Raw genomic sequence first — 21,807 nt, 5'->3', positions numbered from 1 at the left:
ATGACAATAGAATTATTAGAGGATGATGCTGTCTGATACTAAATGAGAATAGAATTATTAGAGGATGATGCTGTCTGATACTAAATGACAATAGAATTATTAGAGGATGATGCAGTCTGATACTAAATGACAATAGAATTATTACAGGATGATGCTGTCTGATACTAAATGACAATAGAATTATTAAAGGATGATACTGTCTGATACTAAATGACAATAGAATCATTAGAGGATGATGCTGTCTGATACTAAATGACAATAGAATTATTAAAGGATGATGCTGTCTGATACTAAATGACAATAGAATTATTTGAGGATGATGCTGTCTGATACTAAATGACAATAGAATTATTAGAGGATGATGCTGTCTGATACTAAATGACAATAGAATTATTAGAGGATGATGCTGTCTGATACTAAATGACAATAGAATTATTACAGGATGATGCTGTCTGATACTAAATGACAATAGAATTACAACAGGCTGATGCTGTCTGATACTAAATGACAATAGAATTACAACAGGATGATACTGTCTGATACTAAATGACAATAGAATTATTTCAGGATGATGCTGTCTGATACTAAATGACAATAGAATTACTAAAGGATGATGCTGTCTGATACTAAATGACAATAGAATTACAACAGGATGATACTGTCTGATACTAAATGACAATAGAATTACAACAGGATGACGCTGTCTGATACTAAATGACAATAGAATTATTACAGGATGATACTGTCTGATACTAAATGACAATAGAATTATTACAGGATGATGGTGTCTGATACTAAAGGATAATAGAATTATTACAGGATGATGCTGTCTGATACTAAATGACAATAGAATTAGTAAAGGATGATACTGTCTGATACTAAATGACAATAGAATTATTAGAGGATGATGCTGTCTGATACTAAATGACAATAGAATCATTAGAGGATGATGGTGTCTGATACTAAATGACAATAGAATTATTAGAGGATGATGCTGTCTGATACTAAATGACAATAGAATTATTACAGGATGATGCTGTCTGATACTAAATGACAATAGAATTATTAAAGGATGATACTGTCTGATACTAAATGACAATAGAATTATTAGAGGATGATGCTGTCTGACACTAAATGACAATACAATTACTAAAGGATGATGCTGTCTGATACTAAATGACAATAGAATTACTAAAGGATGATGCTGTCTGATACTAAATGACAATAGAATTACTAAAGGATGATACTGTCTGATACTAAATGACAATAGCATTATTAGAGGATGATGCTGTCTGATACTAAATGACAATAGAATTATTACAGGATGATGCTGTCTGATACTAAATGACAATAGAATTATTACAGGATGATGCTGTCTGATACTAAATGACAATAGAATTATTAGAGGATGATACTGTCTGATACTAAATGACAATAGAATTATTACAGGATGATGCTGTCTGATACTAAATGACAATAGAATCATTAGAGGATGATGGTGTCTGATACTAAATGACAATAGAATTATTAGAGGATGATGCTGTCTGATACTAAATGACAATAGAATTATTACAGGATGATGCTGTCTGATACTAAATGACAATAGAATTATTAGAGGATGATGCTGTCTGATACTAAATGACAATAGAATTATTAGAGGATGATGCTGTCTGATACTAAATGACAATAGAATTATTAGAGGATGGTGCTGTCTGATACTAAATGACAATAGAATTATTACAGGATGATGCTGTCTGATACTAAATGACAATAGAATTACAACAGGATGATGCTGTCTGATACTAAATGACAATAGAATTATTAGAGGATGATGGTGTCTGATACTAAATGACAATAGAATTATTAGAGGATGATGCTGTCTGATACTAAATGACAATAGAATTATTACAGGATGATGCTGTCTGATACTAAATGACAATAGAATTATTACAGGATGATGCTGTCTGATACTAAATGACAATAGAATTATTACAGGATGATGCTGTCTGATACTAAATGACAATAGAATTATTAGAGGATGATGCTGTCTGATACTAAATGACAATAGAATTATTACAGGATGATGCTGTCTGATACTAAATGACAATAGAATTATTAGAGGATGATGCTGTCTGATACTAAATGAGAATAGAATTATTAGAGGATGATGCTGTCTGATACTAAATGACAATAGAATTATTAGAGGATGATGCAGTCTGATACTAAATGACAATAGAATTATTACAGGATGATGCTGTCTGATACTAAATGACAATAGAATTATTAAAGGATGATACTGTCTGATACTAAATGACAATAGAATCATTAGAGGATGATGCTGTCTGATACTAAATAACAATAGAATTATTAAAGGATGATGCTGTCTGATACTAAATGACAATAGAATTATTTGAGGATGATGCTGTCTGATACTAAATGACAATAGAATTATTAGAGGATGATGCTGTCTGATACTAAATGACAATAGAATTATTAGAGGATGATGCTGTCTGATACTAAATGACAATAGAATTATTACAGGATGATGCTGTCTGATACTAAATGACAATAGAATTACAACAGGCTGATGCTGTCTGATACTAAATGACAATAGAATTACAACAGGATGATACTGTCTGATACTAAATGACAATAGAATTATTTCAGGATGATGCTGTCTGATACTAAATGACAATAGAATTACTAAAGGATGATGCTGTCTGATACTAAATGACAATAGAATTACAACAGGATGATACTGTCTGATACTAAATGACAATAGAATTACAACAGGATGACGCTGTCTGATACTAAATGACAATAGAATTATTACAGGATGATACTGTCTGATACTAAATGACAATAGAATTATTACAGGATGATGGTGTCTGATACTAAAGGATAATAGAATTATTACAGGATGATGCTGTCTGATACTAAATGACAATAGAATTAGTAAAGGATGATACTGTCTGATACTAAATGACAATAGAATTATTAGAGGATGATGCTGTCTGATACTAAATGACAATAGAATCATTAGAGGATGATGGTGTCTGATACTAAATGACAATAGAATTATTAGAGGATGATGCTGTCTGATACTAAATGACAATAGAATTATTACAGGATGATGCTGTCTGATACTAAATGACAATAGAATTATTAAAGGATGATACTGTCTGATACTAAATGACAATAGAATTATTAGAGGATGATGCTGTCTGACACTAAATGACAATACAATTACTAAAGGATGATGCTGTCTGATACTAAATGACAATAGAATTACTAAAGGATGATGCTGTCTGATACTAAATGACAATAGAATTACTAAAGGATGATACTGTCTGATACTAAATGACAATAGAATTATTAGAGGATGATGCTGTCTGATACTAAATGACAATAGAATTACAACAGGATGATGCTGTCTGATACTAAATGACAATAGAATTATTACAGGATGATGCTGTCTGATACTAAATGACAATAGAATTATTAGAGGATGATACTGTCTGATACTAAATGACAATAGAATTATTACAGGATGATGCTGTCTGATACTAAATGACAATAGAATCATTAGAGGATGATGGTGTCTGATACTAAATGACAATAGAATTATTAGAGGATGATGCTGTCTGATACTAAATGACAATAGAATTATTACAGGATGATGCTGTCTGATACTAAATGACAATAGAATTATTAGAGGATGATGCTGTCTGATACTAAATGACAATAGAATTATTAGAGGATGATGCTGTCTGATACTAAATGACAATAGAATTATTAGTGGATGGTGCTGTCTGATACTAAATGACAATAGAATTATTACAGGATGATGCTGTCTGATACTAAATGACAATAGAATTACAACAGGATGATGCTGTCTGATACTAAATGACAATAGAATTATTAGAGGATGATGGTGTCTGATACTAAATGACAATAGAATTATTAGAGGATGATGCTGTCTGATACTAAATGACAATAGAATTATTACAGGATGATGCTGTCTGATACTAAATGACAATAGAATTATTACAGGATGATGCTGTCTGATACTAAATGACAATAGAATTATTACAGGATGATGCTGTCTGATACTAAATGACAATAGAATTATTAGAGGATGATGCTGTCTGATACTAAATGACAATAGAATTATTACAGGATGATGCTGTCTGATACTAAATGACAATAGAATCATTAGAGGATGATGGTGTCTGATACTAAATGACAATAGAATTATTAGAGGATGATACTGTCTGATACTAAATGACAATAGAATTATTAGAGGATGATGCTGTCTGATACTAAATGACAATAGAATTATTAGAGGATGATGGTGTCTGATACTAAATGACAATAGAATCATTAGAGGATGATGGTGTCTGATACTAAATGACAATAGAATTATTAGAGGATGATACTGTCTGATACTAAATGACAATAGAATTATTAGAGGATGATACTGTCTGATACTAAATGACAATAGAATTATTAGAGGATGATGGTGTCTGATACTAAATGACAATAGAATTATTACAGGATGATGCTGTCTGATACTAAATGACAATAGAATTATTAAAGGATGATACTGTCTGATAATAAATGACAATACAATTACTAAAGGATGATGCTGTCTGATACTAAATGACAATAGAATTACTACAGGATGATACTGTCTGATACTAAATGACAATAGAATTATTTCAGGATGATACTGTGTGATACTAAATGACAATAGAATTATTAGAGGATGATGGTGTCTGATACTAAATGACAATAGAATTACTAAAGGATGATGGTGTCTGATACTAAATGACAATAGAATTATTACAGGATGATGCTGTCTGATACTAAATGACAAAAGAATTACAACAGGATGATGCTGTCTGATACTAAATGACAATAGAATTACTACAGGATGATGCTGTCTGATACTAAATGACAATAGAATTACTAGAGGATGATACTGTCTGATACTAAATGACAATAGAATTATTACAGGATGATGCTGTCTGATACTAAATGACAATAGAATTACAACAGGATGATGCTGTCTGATACTAAATGACAATATAATTATTACAGGATGATGCTGTCTGATACTAAATGACAATAGAATTACTAGAGGATGATACTGTCTGATACTAAATGACAATAGAATTATTACAGGATGATGCTGTCTGATACTAAATGACAATAGAATTACAACAGGATGATACTGTCTGATACTAAATGACAATAGAATTATTACAGGATGATGCTGCCTGATACTAAATGACAATAGAATTATTAGAGGATGATGCTGTCTGATACTAAATGACAATAGAATTATTACAGGATGATGCTGTCTGATACTAAATGACAATAGAATTATTACAGGATGATACTGTCTGATACTAAATGACAATAGAATTATTACAGGATGATGCTGTCTGATACTAAATGAAAATAGAATTACTAAAGGATGATGCTGTCTGATACTAAATGACAATAGAATTATTAGAGGATGATGCTGTCTGATACTAAATGACAATAGAATTACAACAGGATGATACTGTCTGATACTAAATGACAATAGAATTACAACAGGATGACGCTGTCTGATACTAAATGACAATAGAATTATTACAGGATGATGGTGTCTGATACTAAATGACAATAGAATTATTACAGGATGATGGTGTCTGATACTAAAGGATAATAGAATTATTACAGGATGATGCTGTCTGATACTAAATGACAATAGAATTATTAAAGGATGATGCTGTCTGATACTAAATGACAATAGAATCATTAGAGGATGATGGTGTCTGATACTAAATGACAATAGAATTATTAGAGGATGATGCTGTCTGATACTAAATGACAATAGAATTATTACAGGATGATACTGTCTGATACTAAATGACAATAGAATTATTACAGGATGATGGTGTCTGATACTAAATGACAATAGAATTATTACAGGATGATACTGTGTGATACTAAATGACAATAGAATTATTACAGGATGATGCTGTCTGATACTAAATGACAATAGAATTATTAGAGGATGATGCTGTCTGATACTAAATGAGAATAGAATTATTAGAGGATGATGCTGTCTGATACTAAATGACAATAGAATTATTAGAGGATGATGCAGTCTGATACTAAATGACAATAGAATTATTACAGGATGATGCTGTCTGATACTAAATGACAATAGAATTATTAAAGGATGATACTGTCTGATACTAAATGACAATAGAATCATTAGAGGATGATGCTGTCTGATACTAAATGACAATAGAATTATTAAAGGATGATGCTGTCTGATACTAAATGACAATAGAATTACAACAGGATGATGCTGTCTGATACTAAATGACAATAGAATTATTAGAGGATGATGCTGTCTGATACTAAATGACAATAGAATTATTAGAGGATGATGCTGTCTGATACTAAATGACAATAGAATTATTACAGGATGATGCTGTCTGATACTAAATGACAATAGAATTACAACAGGCTGATGCTGTCTGATACTAAATGACAATAGAATTACAACAGGATGATACTGTCTGATACTAAATGACAATAGAATTATTTCAGGATGATGCTGTCTGATACTAAATGACAATAGAATTACTAAAGGATGATGCTGTCTGATACTAAATGACAATAGAATTACAACAGGATGATACTGTCTGATACTAAATGACAATAGAATTACAACAGGATGACGCTGTCTGATACTAAATGACAATAGAATTATTACAGGATGATACTGTCTGATACTAAATGACAATAGAATTATTACAGGATGATGGTGTCTGATACTAAAGGATAATAGAATTATTACAGGATGATGCTGTCTGATACTAAATGACAATAGAATTAGTAAAGGATGATACTGTCTGATACTAAATGACAATAGAATTATTAGAGGATGATGCTGTCTGATACTAAATGACAATAGAATCATTAGAGGATGATGGTGTCTGATACTAAATGACAATAGAATTATTAGAGGATGATGCTGTCTGATACTAAATGACAATAGAATTATTACAGGATGATGCTGTCTGATACTAAATGACAATAGAATTATTAAAGGATGATACTGTCTGATACTAAATGACAATAGAATTATTAGAGGATGATGCTGTCTGACACTAAATGACAATACAATTACTAAAGGATGATGCTGTCTGATACTAAATGACAATAGAATTACTAAAGGATGATGCTGTCTGATACTAAATGACAATAGAATTACTAAAGGATGATACTGTCTGATACTAAATGACAATAGAATTATTAGAGGATGATGCTGTCTGATACTAAATGACAATAGAATTATTACAGGATGATGCTGTCTGATACTAAATGACAATAGAATTATTACAGGATGATGCTGTCTGATACTAAATGACAATAGAATTATTAGAGGATGATACTGTCTGATACTAAATGACAATAGAATTATTACAGGATGATGCTGTCTGATACTAAATGACAATAGAATCATTAGAGGATGATGGTGTCTGATACTAAATGACAATAGAATTATTAGAGGATGATGCTGTCTGATACTAAATGACAATAGAATTATTACAGGATGATGCTGTCTGATACTAAATGACAATAGAATTATTAGAGGATGATGCTGTCTGATACTAAATGACAATAGAATTATTAGAGGATGATGCTGTCTGATACTAAATGACAATAGAATTATTAGAGGATGGTGCTGTCTGATACTAAATGACAATAGAATTATTACAGGATGATGCTGTCTGATACTAAATGACAATAGAATTACAACAGGATGATGCTGTCTGATACTAAATGACAATAGAATTATTAGAGGATGATGGTGTCTGATACTAAATGACAATAGAATTATTAGAGGATGATGCTGTCTGATACTAAATGACAATAGAATTATTACAGGATGATGCTGTCTGATACTAAATGACAATAGAATTATTACAGGATGATGCTGTCTGATACTAAATGACAATAGAATTATTACAGGATGATGCTGTCTGATACTAAATGACAATAGAATTATTAGAGGATGATGCTGTCTGATACTAAATGACAATAGAATTATTACAGGATGATGCTGTCTGATACTAAATGACAATAGAATTATTAGAGGATGATGCTGTCTGATACTAAATGAGAATAGAATTATTAGAGGATGATGCTGTCTGATACTAAATGACAATAGAATTATTACAGGATGATGCTGTCTGATACTAAATGACAATAGAATTATTAAAGGATGATACTGTCTGATACTAAATGACAATAGAATCATTAGAGGATGATGCTGTCTGATACTAAATGACAATAGAATTATTAAAGGATGATGCTGTCTGATACTAAATGACAATAGAATTATTTGAGGATGATGCTGTCTGATACTAAATGACAATAGAATTATTAGAGGATGATGCTGTCTGATACTAAATGACAATAGAATTATTAGAGGATGATGCTGTCTGATACTAAATGACAATAGAATTATTACAGGATGATGCTGTCTGATACTAAATGACAATAGAATTACAACAGGCTGATGCTGTCTGATACTAAATGACAATAGAATTACAACAGGATGATACTGTCTGATACTAAATGACAATAGAATTATTTCAGGATGATGCTGTCTGATACTAAATGACAATAGAATTACTAAAGGATGATGCTGTCTGATACTAAATGACAATAGAATTACAACAGGATGATACTGTCTGATACTAAATGACAATAGAATTACAACAGGATGACGCTGTCTGATACTAAATGACAATAGAATTATTACAGGATGATACTGTCTGATACTAAATGACAATAGAATTATTACAGGATGATGGTGTCTGATACTAAAGGATAATAGAATTATTACAGGATGATGCTGTCTGATACTAAATGATAATAGAATTAGTAAAGGATGATACTGTCTGATACTAAATGACAATAGAATTATTAGAGGATGATGCTGTCTGATACTAAATGACAATAGAATCATTAGAGGATGATGGTGTCTGATACTAAATGACAATAGAATTATTAGAGGATGATGCTGTCTGATACTAAATGACAATAGAATTATTACAGGGTGATGCTGTCTGATACTAAATGACAATAGAATTATTAAAGGATGATACTGTCTGATACTAAATGACAATAGAATTATTAGAGGATGATGCTGTCTGACACTAAATGACAATACAATTACTAAAGGATGATGCTGTCTGATACTAAATGACAATAGAATTACTAAAGGATGATGCTGTCTGATACTAAATGACAATAGAATTACTAAAGGATGATACTGTCTGATACTAAATGACAATAGAATTATTAGAGGATGATGCTGTCTGATACTAAATGACAATAGAATTACAACAGGATGATGCTGTCTGATACTAAATGACAATAGAATTATTACAGGATGATGCTGTCTGATACTAAATGACAATAGAATTATTAGAGGATGATACTGTCTGATACTAAATGACAATAGAATTATTACAGGATGATGCTGTCTGATACTAAATGACAATAGAATCATTAGAGGATGATGGTGTCTGATACTAAATGACAATAGAATTATTAGAGGATGATGCTGTCTGATACTAAATGACAATAGAATTATTAGAGGATGATGGTGTCTGATACTAAATGACAATAGAATTATTAGAGGATGATGCTGTCTGATACTAAATGACAATAGAATTATTAGAGGATGATGCTGTCTGATACTAAATGACAATAGAATTATTAGAGGATGGTGCTGTCTGATACTAAATGACAATAGAATTATTACAGGATGATGCTGTCTGATACTAAATGACAATAGAATTACAACAGGATGATGCTGTCTGATACTAAATGACAATAGAATTATTAGAGGATGATGGTGTCTGATACTAAATGACAATAGAATTATTAGAGGATGATGCTGTCTGATACTAAATGACAATAGAATTATTACAGGATGATGCTGTCTGATACTAAATGACAATAGAATTATTACAGGATGATGCTGTCTGATACTAAATGACAATAGAATTATTAGAGGATGATGCTGTCTGATACTAAATGACAATAGAATTATTAGAGGATGATGCTGTCTGATACTAAATGACAATAGAATTATTACAGGATGATGCTGTCTGATACTAAATGACAATAGAATCATTAGAGGATGATGGTGTCTGATACTAAATGACAATAGAATTATTAGAGGATGATACTGTCTGATACTAAATGACAATAGAATTATTAGAGGATGATACTGTCTGATACTAAATGACAATAGAATTATTAGAGGATGATACTGTCTGATACTAAATGACAATAGAATTATTAGAGGATGATGGTGTCTGATACTAAATGACAATAGAATTATTACAGGATGATGCTGTCTGATACTAAATGACAATAGAATTATTAAAGGATGATACTGTCTGATAATAAATGACAATAGAATTATTAAAGGACGATACTGTCTGATACTAAATGACAATAGAATTATTAGAGGATGATACTGTCTGATACTAAATGACAATAGAATTATTAGAGGATGATACTGTCTGATACTAAATGACAATAGAATTATTAGAGGATGATGGTGTCTGATACTAAATGACAATAGAATTATTACAGGATGATGCTGTCTGATACTAAATGACAATAGAATTATTAAAGGATGATACTGTCTGATAATAAATGACAATAGAATTATTAAAGGACGATACTGTCTGATACTAAATGACAATAGAATTATTAGAGGATGATGCTGTCTGATACTAAATGACAATAGAATTATTAGAGGATGATACTGTCTGATACTAAATGACAATAGAATTATTAGAGGATGATGGTGTCTGATACTAAATGACAATAGAATTATTACAGGATGATGTTGTCTGATACTAAATGACAATAGAATTATTACAGGATGATGTTGTCTGATACTAAATGACAATAGAATTATTAGAGGATGATGTTGTCTGATACTAAATGACAATAGAATTATTAGAGGATGATGTTGTCTGATACTAAATGACAATAGAATTATTAGAGGATGATGCTGTCTGATACTAAATGACAATAGAATTATTACAGGATGATACTGTCTGATACTAAATGACAATAGAATTATTACAGGATGATGCTGTCTGATACTAAATGACAATAGAATTACTAAAGGATGATGCTGTCTGATACTAAATGACAATAGAATTATTACAGGATGATGGTGTCTGATACTAAATGACAATAGAATCATTAGAGGATGATGGTGTCTGATACTAAATGACAATAGAATTATTAGAGGATGATACTGTCTGATACTAAATGACAATAGAATTATTAGAGGATGATACTGTCTGATACTAAATGACAATAGAATTATTAGAGGATGATGGTGTCTGATACTAAATGACAATAGAATTATTACAGGATGATGCTGTCTGATACTAAATGACAATAGAATTATTAAAGGATGATACTGTCTGATAATAAATGACAATAGAATTATTAAAGGACGATACTGTCTGATACTAAATGACAATAGAATTATTAGAGGATGATGCTGTCTGATACTAAATGACAATAGAATTATTAGAGGATGATACTGTCTGATACTAAATGACAATAGAATTATTAGAGGATGATGGTGTCTGATACTAAATGACAATAGAATTATTACAGGATGATGTTGTCTGATACTAAATGACAATAGAATTATTACAGGATGATGTTGTCTGATACTAAATGACAATAGAATTATTAGAGGATGATGTTGTCTGATACTAAATGACAATAGAATTATTAGAGGATGATGTTGTCTGATACTAAATGACAATAGAATTATTAGAGGATGATGCTGTCTGATACTAAATGACAATAGAATTATTACAGGATGATACTGTCTGATACTAAATGACAATAGAATTATTACAGGATGATGCTGTCTGATACTAAATGACAATAGAATTACTAAAGGATGATGCTGTCTGATACTAAATGACAATAGAATTATTAGAGGATGATGGTGTCTGATACTAAATGACAATAGAATTATTAGAGGATGATGGTGTCTGATACTAAATGACAATAGAATTATTACAGGATGATGCTGTCTGATACTAAATGACAATAGAATTATTACAGGATGATGCTGTCTGATACTAAATGACAATAGAATTATTACAGGATGATGGTGTCTGATACTAAATGACAATAGAATTATTACAGGATGATGTTGTCTGATACTAAATGACAATAGAATTATTAGAGAATGATACTGTCTGATACTAAATGACAATAGAATTATTACAGGATGATACTGTCTGATACTAAATGACAATAGAATTATTAGAGGATGCTGCTGTCTGATACTAAATGACAATAGAATTATTAGAGGATGATGCTGTCTGATACTAAATGACAATAGAATTATTAGAGGATGATGCTGTCTGATACTAAATGACAATAGAATTATTAGAGGATGATGGTGTCTGATACTAAATGACAATAGAATTATTACAGGATGATACTGTCTGATACTAAATGACAATAGAATTATTACAGGATGATGCTGTCTGATACTAAATGACAATAGAATTACTAAAGGATGATGCTGTCTGATACTAAATGACAATAGAATTATTAGAGGATGATGGTGTCTGATACTAAATGACAATAGAATTATTAGAGGATGATGGTGTCTGATACTAAATGACAATAGAATTATTACAGGATGATGCTGTCTGATACTAAATGACAATAGAATTATTACAGGATGATGCTGTCTGATACTAAATGACAATAGAATTATTACAGGATGATGGTGTCTGATACTAAATGACAATAGAATTATTACAGGATGATGTTGTCTGATACTAAATGACAATAGAATTATTAGAGAATGATACTGTCTGATACTAAATGACAATAGAATTATTACAGGATGATACTGTCTGATACTAAATGACAATAGAATTATTAGAGGATGCTGCTGTCTGATACTAAATGACAATAGAATTATTAGAGGATGATGCTGTCTGATACTAAATGACAATAGAATTATTAGAGGATGATGCTGTCTGATACTAAATGACAATAGAATTATTAGAGGATGATGGTGTCTGATACTAAATGACAATAGAATTATTAGAGGATGATGCTGTCTGATACTAAATGACAATAGAATTATTAGAGGATGATGCTGTCTGATACTAAATGACAATAGAATTATTAGAGGATGATGCTGTCTGATACTAAATGACAATAGAATTATTAGAGGATGATGCTGTCTGATACTAAATGACAATAGAATTATTAGAGGATGATGGTGTCTGATACTAAATGACAATAGAATTATTAGAGGATGATGCTGTCTGATACTAAATGACAATAGAATTATTAGAGGATGATGCTGTCTGATACTAAATGACAATAGAATTATTAAAGGATGATGCTGTCTGATACTAAATGACAATAGAATTATTAGAGGATGATGCTGTCTGATACTAAATGACAATAGAATTACTAAAGGATAATGCTGTCTGATACTAAATGACAATTGAATTATTACAGGATGATACTGTCTGATACTAAATGACAATAGAATTATTAGAGGATGATGCTGTCTGATACTAAATGACAATAGAATTATTTCAGGATGATGCTGTCTGATACTAAATGACAATAGAATTACTTAAGGATAATGCTGTCTGATACTAAATGACAATAGAATTATTAGAGGATGATGCTGTCTGATACTAAATGACAATAGAATTATTTCAGGATGATGCTGTCTGATACTAAATGACAATAGAATTACTAAAGGATGATGCTGTCTGATACTAAATGACAATAGAATTATTACAGGATGATGCTGTCTGATACTAAATGACAATAGAATTACTAAAGGATGATGCTGTTTGATACTAAATGACAATAGAATTATTACAGGATGATACTGTCTGATACTAAATGACAATAGAATTATTACAGGATGATGCTGTCTGATACTAAATGACAATAAAATTATTACAGGATGATGGTGTCTGATACTAAATGACAATAGAATTATTACAGGATGATGCTGTCTGATACTAAATGACAATAGAATTATTATAGGATGATACTGTCTGATACTAAATGACAATAGAATTATTAGAGGATGATACTGTCTGATACTAAATGACAATAGAATTATTACAGGATGATGCTGTCTGATACTAAATGACAATAGAATTATTACAGGATGATGCTGTCTGATACTAAATGACAATAGAATTATTACAGGATGATGCTGTCTGATACTAAATGACAATAGAATTACTAAAGGATGATGCTGTCTGATACTAAATGACAATAGAATTATTATAGGATGATACTGTCTGATACTAAATGACAATAGAATTATTACAGGATGATGCTGTCTGATACTAAATGACAATAGAATTACTAAAGGATGATGCTGTCTGATACTAAATGACAATAGAATTACTAAAGGATGATGCTGTCTGATACTAAATGACAATAGAATTATTACAGGATGATGCTGTCTGATACTAAATGACAATAGAATTATTACAGGATGATACTGTCTGATACTAAATGACAATAGAATTATTAGAGGATGATGGTGTCTGATACTAAATGACAATAGAATTATTACAGGATGATGCTGTCTGATACTAAATGACAATAGAATTATTAAAGGATGATGCTGTCTGATACTAAATGACAATAGAATTATTACAGGATGATACTGTCTGATACTAAATGACAACAGAATTATTACAGGAAATCAACAATCTTATTCTTATAGAGATCATATTGTTCATTGTTCCATGAATGAATAGGATAGTACAATATAGTTACTTTGGAATGGTAAATTGAAAACGAATGCTATGTTTTGATCCATCCACAATGGATCTTGATCACCCATTGGTTTAATCATACAGCTGAACTGTTCTAGGCATTGAATAGAAATGGAGAGAAGCATACTGTACTCTCTTCTTATACATCATTGATGACATGTGAAATTATAAATATCTGTCCATCCAATATGCCATTAGTAAATTTGTGTGTGCAATTATAGTTACAGTATGCAACAGTATTAAACAGGACTTCAACAACTTAGTAACTCACAGTTTTAAGGTTTTGCTACATACCTGCTTACAATGTGTTGTTTTATTATTGTACATTAGGAGGTCTGTTCTTCTCCTACCATTACCTTTGTACCTTTGAAAGTCTCTGCTAGATGATGGTATACTACAATCAGAAAAACTGTATGGTTCAACATCTTGTATAAACAAACCTCTTGAATTGGGGTCCTCTAAGATTCTGAAATAAAAGGAATGGAGATAAGATGGTCGGCAATAACTCAACAACTTTTTATTTTAATTTCTATATATATTCATCTAAAATCTAATCAAAGCTTCTCATGATATTAATGACAGACACAGAGACAGACACACATACATACACAGACATATACACACACATACAGACACACATATACACATAGACAGACACAGAGACAGACACACAAACACACACACACAGACATACACAAACACAGACAGATACACACACATACAGATACATACACATACATACAGACACATGACGCACACAGACACAGACAGACAGACAGACAGACAGATACACATACACAAACACAGACATACACATACATACATACATACATACATACATACATACATACATACACACATATACATACATACATACATACATACATACACACACACATATATACATACATACATACATACATACATACATACATACATACATACATACACACACACATATATACATACATACATACATACATACATAGACACACAAACATAGACAGACTCACAAACATACACACAAACACACAAACACACGGACAGACACACACACACATACAGACAGACACATCATAGTACATACATACATACATACATACATACATACATACATACATACATACATACATCCATACATACATACATACAGACACACATATAGACACAGACAGACACACATATACATATATGCATACATAGAGACAGACACACACATATAGACACAGACACAAAACACACACACACAGACAGACAGACACACACATACACATGTAGACACAAACCAACACACAGAGATATGTTTCAGGAATTCCTAATAGGAGCTTATAATGCATTTGTTTCACCATTTTCTAGACAGTATTAATTAAGACAATACATGAATTATAGAGAAGAGGCTAAGCTATTGGACTGTTTCTGAATCACTGATTCTGTAACAAGTTACCATACTCTACTGTTACACAACTGTATTCTAACCAATCAAACTGATAAGCAGTACATTTTAGGGCATAAGTTGAGTTTATCCATGTTTAGGAGTAGTATTTGCTGCATATTTAAAAGGTACTCACAGTATTGTACTTACTGAAGTATATCTACTTAACCATCAATCAAAATTGACAACTCAAACCTGGTATTAAGACATAACATATAACCAATCAGATGACATAATACAAGTATAATGATAAGGTAGTAATACAGGGATAACCAGCATAGAGATAATCTAGTAATACAGGGATAACCAGCATATAGATAATCTAGTAATACTGGGATAACCAGCATACAAGTATAATGATAATCTAGTAATACTGGGATAACCAGCATATAGATAATCTAGTAATACTGGGATAACCAGCATATAGATAATCTAGTAATACAGGGATAACCAGCATATAGATAATCTAGTAATACAGGGATAACCAGCATATAGATAATCTAGTAATACAGGGATAACCAGCATATAGATAATCTAGTAATACAGGGATAACCAGCATATAGATAATCTAGTAATACAGGGATAACCAGCATATAGATAATCTAGTAATACAGGGATAACCAGCATATAGATAATCTAGTAATACAGGGATAACCAGCATACAAGTACAATGATAATCTAGTAAATATATACAATACGCACAACAACAACAACAACAACAACAACAAAAAATAAGTAAATATGTCTAAATCTAAAGTACAAAACTGACCGTAGATATTTTTTAAACTCCCGTTTGAACTCTGACCTGCAGTGGATTATCCTGATATTTGTTGACGTATTATATTCCATATTTTTGCACTTGCATACTTTATGGTAAATTGACCTCTGACCTGTGTTTGGCTCTTGGAATATGTAAATCATTCCCTGTACTTTGTCTTGTTGAGTAGAAATGATTGATTTGAGTAAAATAATTGTGAAATATCTTTGGAAGCCTTTTGTGCAAAACGTCATGGACAAAGATCGCTAACTGTAGTGCTTATATTGCTGATAAATATTCAAAATTCCTAACTTCTGAAATAATGGTTCGAACAATTAATTCCATTTGCTGAAAGTTATAATTCTCATAGGTCGTTTTTGTATGATGTATAGTTCCTCTAGATATGTTGGGTATATGTGCTGCCCCACACTTCTAATCCATACGTGATGTGTGGGAAAACTATGGCATTATACAATGTGACGCAACTGTAGAAATACCTGTTAATTTACTTATTTTGGCCTTGACGGCTACTATATGTTGGTTCAAAGACAAATAATGGTCAACTATAACCCCAACAAACGATGCACTCTCTGTTCCTTGTATCATGGTGTCTGGTCAACTATAACCCCAACAAACGATGCACTCTCTGTTCCTTGTATCATGGTGTCTGGTCAACTATAACCCCAACAAACGATGCACTCTCTGTTCCTTGTATCATGGTGTCTGGTCAACTATAACCCCAACAAACGATGCACTCTCTGTTCCTTGTATCATGGTGTCTGGTCAACTATAACCCCAACAAACGATGCACTCTCTGTTCCTTGTATCATGGTGTCTGGTCAACTATAACCCCAACAAACGATGCACTCTCTGTTCCTTGTATCATGGTGTCTGTATAAGTTGTTGATCCAGTGTATGTATAAGTTGTTGATCCAGTGTATGTATAAGTTGTTGATCCAGTGTATGTATAAGTTGTTGATCCAGTGTATGTATAAGTTGTTGATCCAGTGTATGTATAAGTTGTTGATCTAGTGTATCTATAAGTTGTTGATCCAGTGTATGTATAAGTTGTTGATCTAGTGTATCTATAAGTTGTTGATCCAGTGTATGTATAAGTTGTTGATCCAGTGTATGTATAAGTTGTTGATCCAGTGTATGCATAAGTTGTTGATCTAGTGTATGCATAAGTTGTTGATCCAGTGTATGTATAAGTTGTTGATCTAGTGTATCTATAAGTTGTTGATCTAGTGTATGTATAAGTTGTTGATCCAGTGTATCTATAAGTTGTTGATCCAGTGTATGTATAAGTTGTTGATCCAGTGTATGTATAAGTTGTTGATCTAGTGTATCTATAAGTTGTTGATCTAGTGTATGTATAAGTTGTTGATCCAGTGTATCTATAAGTTGTTGATCCAGTGTATGTATAAGTTGTTGATCCAGTGTATGTATAAGTTGCTGATCCAGTGTATGTATAAGTTGTTGATCCAGTGTATGTATAAGTTGTTGATCCAGTGTATGTATAAGTTGTTGATCCAGTAAGTTGTTGATCCAGTGTATGTATAAGTTGTTGATCCAGTGTATGTATAAGTTGTTGATCCAGTGTATGTATAAGTTGTTGATCCAGTGTATGTATAAGTTGTTGATCCAGTGTATGTATAAGTTGTTGATCCAGTGTATGTATAAGTTGTTGATCCAGTGTATGTATAAGTTGTTGATCTAGTGTATCTATAAGTTGTTGATCCAGTGTATCTATAAGTTGTTGATCCAGTGTATCTATAAGTTGTTGATCCAGTGTATCTATAAGTTGTTGATCCAGTGTATCTATAAGTTGTTGATCTAGTGTATCTATAAGTTGTTGATCCAGTGTATGTATAAGTTGTTGATCCAGTGTATCTATAAGTTGTTGATCCAGTGTATCTATAAGTTGTTGATCCAGTGTATCTATAAGTTGTTGATCCAGTGTATGTATAAGTTGTTGATCTAGTGTATCTATAAGTTGTTGATCCAGTGTATGTATAAGTTGTTGATCTAGTGTATCTATAAGTTGTTGATCCAGTGTATGTATAAGTTGTTGATCTAGTGTATGTATAAGTTGTTGATCCAGTGTATGTATAAGTTGTTGATCCAGTGTATGTATAAGTTGTTGATCCAGTGTATCTATAAGTTGTTGATCCAGTGTATCTATAAGTTGTTGATCCAGTGTATGTATAAGTTGTTGATCCAGTGTATGTATAAGTTGTTGATCCAGTGTATGTATAAGTTGTTGATCCAGTGTATCTATAAGTTGTTGATCCAGTGTATCTATAAGTTGTTGATCCAGTGTATGTATAAGTTGTTGATCCAGTGTATCTATAAGTTGTTGATCCAGTGTATCTATAAGTTGTTGATCCAGTGTATCTATAAGTTGTTGATCCAGTGTATCTATAAGTTGTTGATCCAGTGTATCTATAAGTTGTTGATCCAGTGTATGTATAAGTTGTTGATCCAGTGTATCTATAAGTTGTTGATCCAGTGTATGTATAAGTTGTTGATCCAGTGTATCTATAAGTTGTTGATCCAGTGTATCTATAAGTTGTTGATCCAGTGTATCTATAAGTTGTTGATCCAGTGTATCTATAAGTTGTTGATCCAGTGTATGTATAAGTTGTTGATCCAGTGTATCTATAAGTTGTTGATCCAGTGTATGTATAAGTTGTTGATCCAGTGTATCTATAAGTTGTTGATCCAGTGTATGTATAAGTTGTTGATCCAGTGTATCTATAAGTTGTTGATCTAGTGTATCTATAAGTTGTTGATCCAGTGTATGTATAAGTTGTTGATGCAGTGTATCTATAAGTTGTTGATCCAGTGTATCTATAAGTTGTTGATCCAGTGTATGTATAAGTTGTTGATCCAGTGTATCTATAAGTTGTTGATCCAGTGTATCTATAAGTTGTTGATCCAGTGTATGTATAAGTTGTTGATCCAGTGTATGTATAAGTTGTTGATCCAGTGTATCTATAAGTTGTTGATCCAGTGTATGTATAAGTTGTTGATCCAGTGTATGTATAAGTTGTTGATGCAGTGTATGTATAAGTTGTTGATCCAGTGTATCTATAAGTTGTTGATGCAGTGTATCTATAAGTTGTTGATCCAGTGTATCTATAAGTTGTTGATCCAGTGTATGTATAAGTTGTTGATCTAGTGTATCTATAAGTTGTTGATCCAGTGTATGTATAAGTTGTTGATCTAGTGTATCTATAAGTTGTTGATCCAGTGTATGTATAAGTTGTTGATCTAGTGTATGTATAAGTTGTTGATCCAGTGTATGTATAAGTTGTTGATCCAGTGTATCTATAAGTTGTTGATCCAGTGTATGTATAAGTTGTTGATCCAGTGTATGTATAAGTTGTTGATCCAGTGTATCTATAAGTTGTTGATCCAGTGTATGTATAAGTTGTTGATCCAGTGTATGTATAAGTTGTTGATCCAGTGTATGTATAAGTTGTTGATCCAGTGTATGTATAAGTTGTTGATCCAGTGTATCTATAAGTTGTTGATCCAGTGTATGTATAAGTTGTTGATCTAGTGTATGTATAAGTTGTTGATCCAGTGTATGTATAAGTTGTTGATCCAGTGTATGTATAAGTTGTTGATCCAGTGTATGTATAAGTTGTTGATCCAGTGTATGTATAAGTTGTTGATCCAGTGTATCTATAAGTTGTTGATCCAGTGTATGTATAAGTTGTTGATCTAGTGTATCTATAAGTTGTTGATCCAGTGTATGTATAAGTTGTTGATCCAGTGTATCTATAAGTTGTTGATCTAGTGTATGTATAAGTTGTTGATTCAGTGTATCTATAAGTTGTTGATCCAGTGTATCTATAAGTTGTTGATTCAGTGTATCTATAAGTTGTTGATCTAGTGTATCTATAAGTTGTTGATCTAGTGTATCTATAAGTTGTTGATCCAGTGTATCTATAAGTTGTTGATCCAGTGTATGTATAAGTTGTTGATCCAGTGTATGTATAAGTTGTTGATCTAGTGTATCTATAAGTTGTTGATCCAGTGTATCTATAAGTTGTTGATTCAGTGTATCTATAAGTTGTTGATCCAGTGTATCTATAAGTTGTTGATCCAGTGTATCTATAAGTTGTTGATCCAGTGTATGTATAAGTTGTTGATCCAGTGTATCTATAAGTTGTTGATCCAGTGTATGTATAAGTTGTTGATCCAGTGTATCTATAAGTTGTTGATCCAGTGTATCTATAAGTTGTTGATCCAGTGTATCTATAAGTTGTTGTTCCAGTGTATGTATAAGTTGTTGATCCAGTGTATGTATAAGTTGTTGATCCAGTGTATCTATAAGTTGTTGATCTAGTGTATCTATAAGTTGTTGATCCAGTGTATGTATAAGTTGTTGATCCAGTGTATGTATAAGTTGTTGATCTAGTGTATGTATAAGTTGTTGATCCAGTGTATGTATAAGTTGTTGATCTAGTGTATCTATAAGTTGTTGATCCAGTGTATCTATAAGTTGTTGATCCAGTGTATCTATAAGTTGTTGATCCAGTGTATCTATAAGTTGTTGATCCAGTGTATGTATAAGTTGTTGATCCAGTGTATCTATAAGTTGTTGATGCAGTGTATCTATAAGTTGTTGATCCAGTGTATCTATAAGTTGTTGATGCAGTGTATCTATAAGTTGTTGATCC

General features: G+C 31.5%; 1 protein-coding gene across 1 annotated transcript in view; it reads right to left on the bottom strand.

Moving 5' to 3' along the window:
- The window catches only part of LOC144438143 (sphingomyelin phosphodiesterase 3-like), a 191,344-nt gene that overhangs the window by 50,197 nt on the left and 119,340 nt on the right, over positions 1-21,807 (bottom strand). Inside the window, exon 5 of the mRNA XM_078127173.1 lies at positions 15,219-15,390. Coding sequence (XP_077983299.1) covers positions 15,219-15,390 — 172 coding nt within the window. The remainder of the gene's footprint in view (positions 1-15,218; positions 15,391-21,807) is intronic.

Source organism: Glandiceps talaboti, chromosome 7 (genome assembly GCF_964340395.1).
Source record: "Glandiceps talaboti chromosome 7, keGlaTala1.1, whole genome shotgun sequence".
Taxonomy (NCBI): Eukaryota; Metazoa; Hemichordata; class Enteropneusta; family Spengelidae; genus Glandiceps; species Glandiceps talaboti.
The sequence above is the reverse complement of the archived record's forward strand: the minus strand, read 5'-3'. Positions and strand labels throughout refer to the sequence as shown.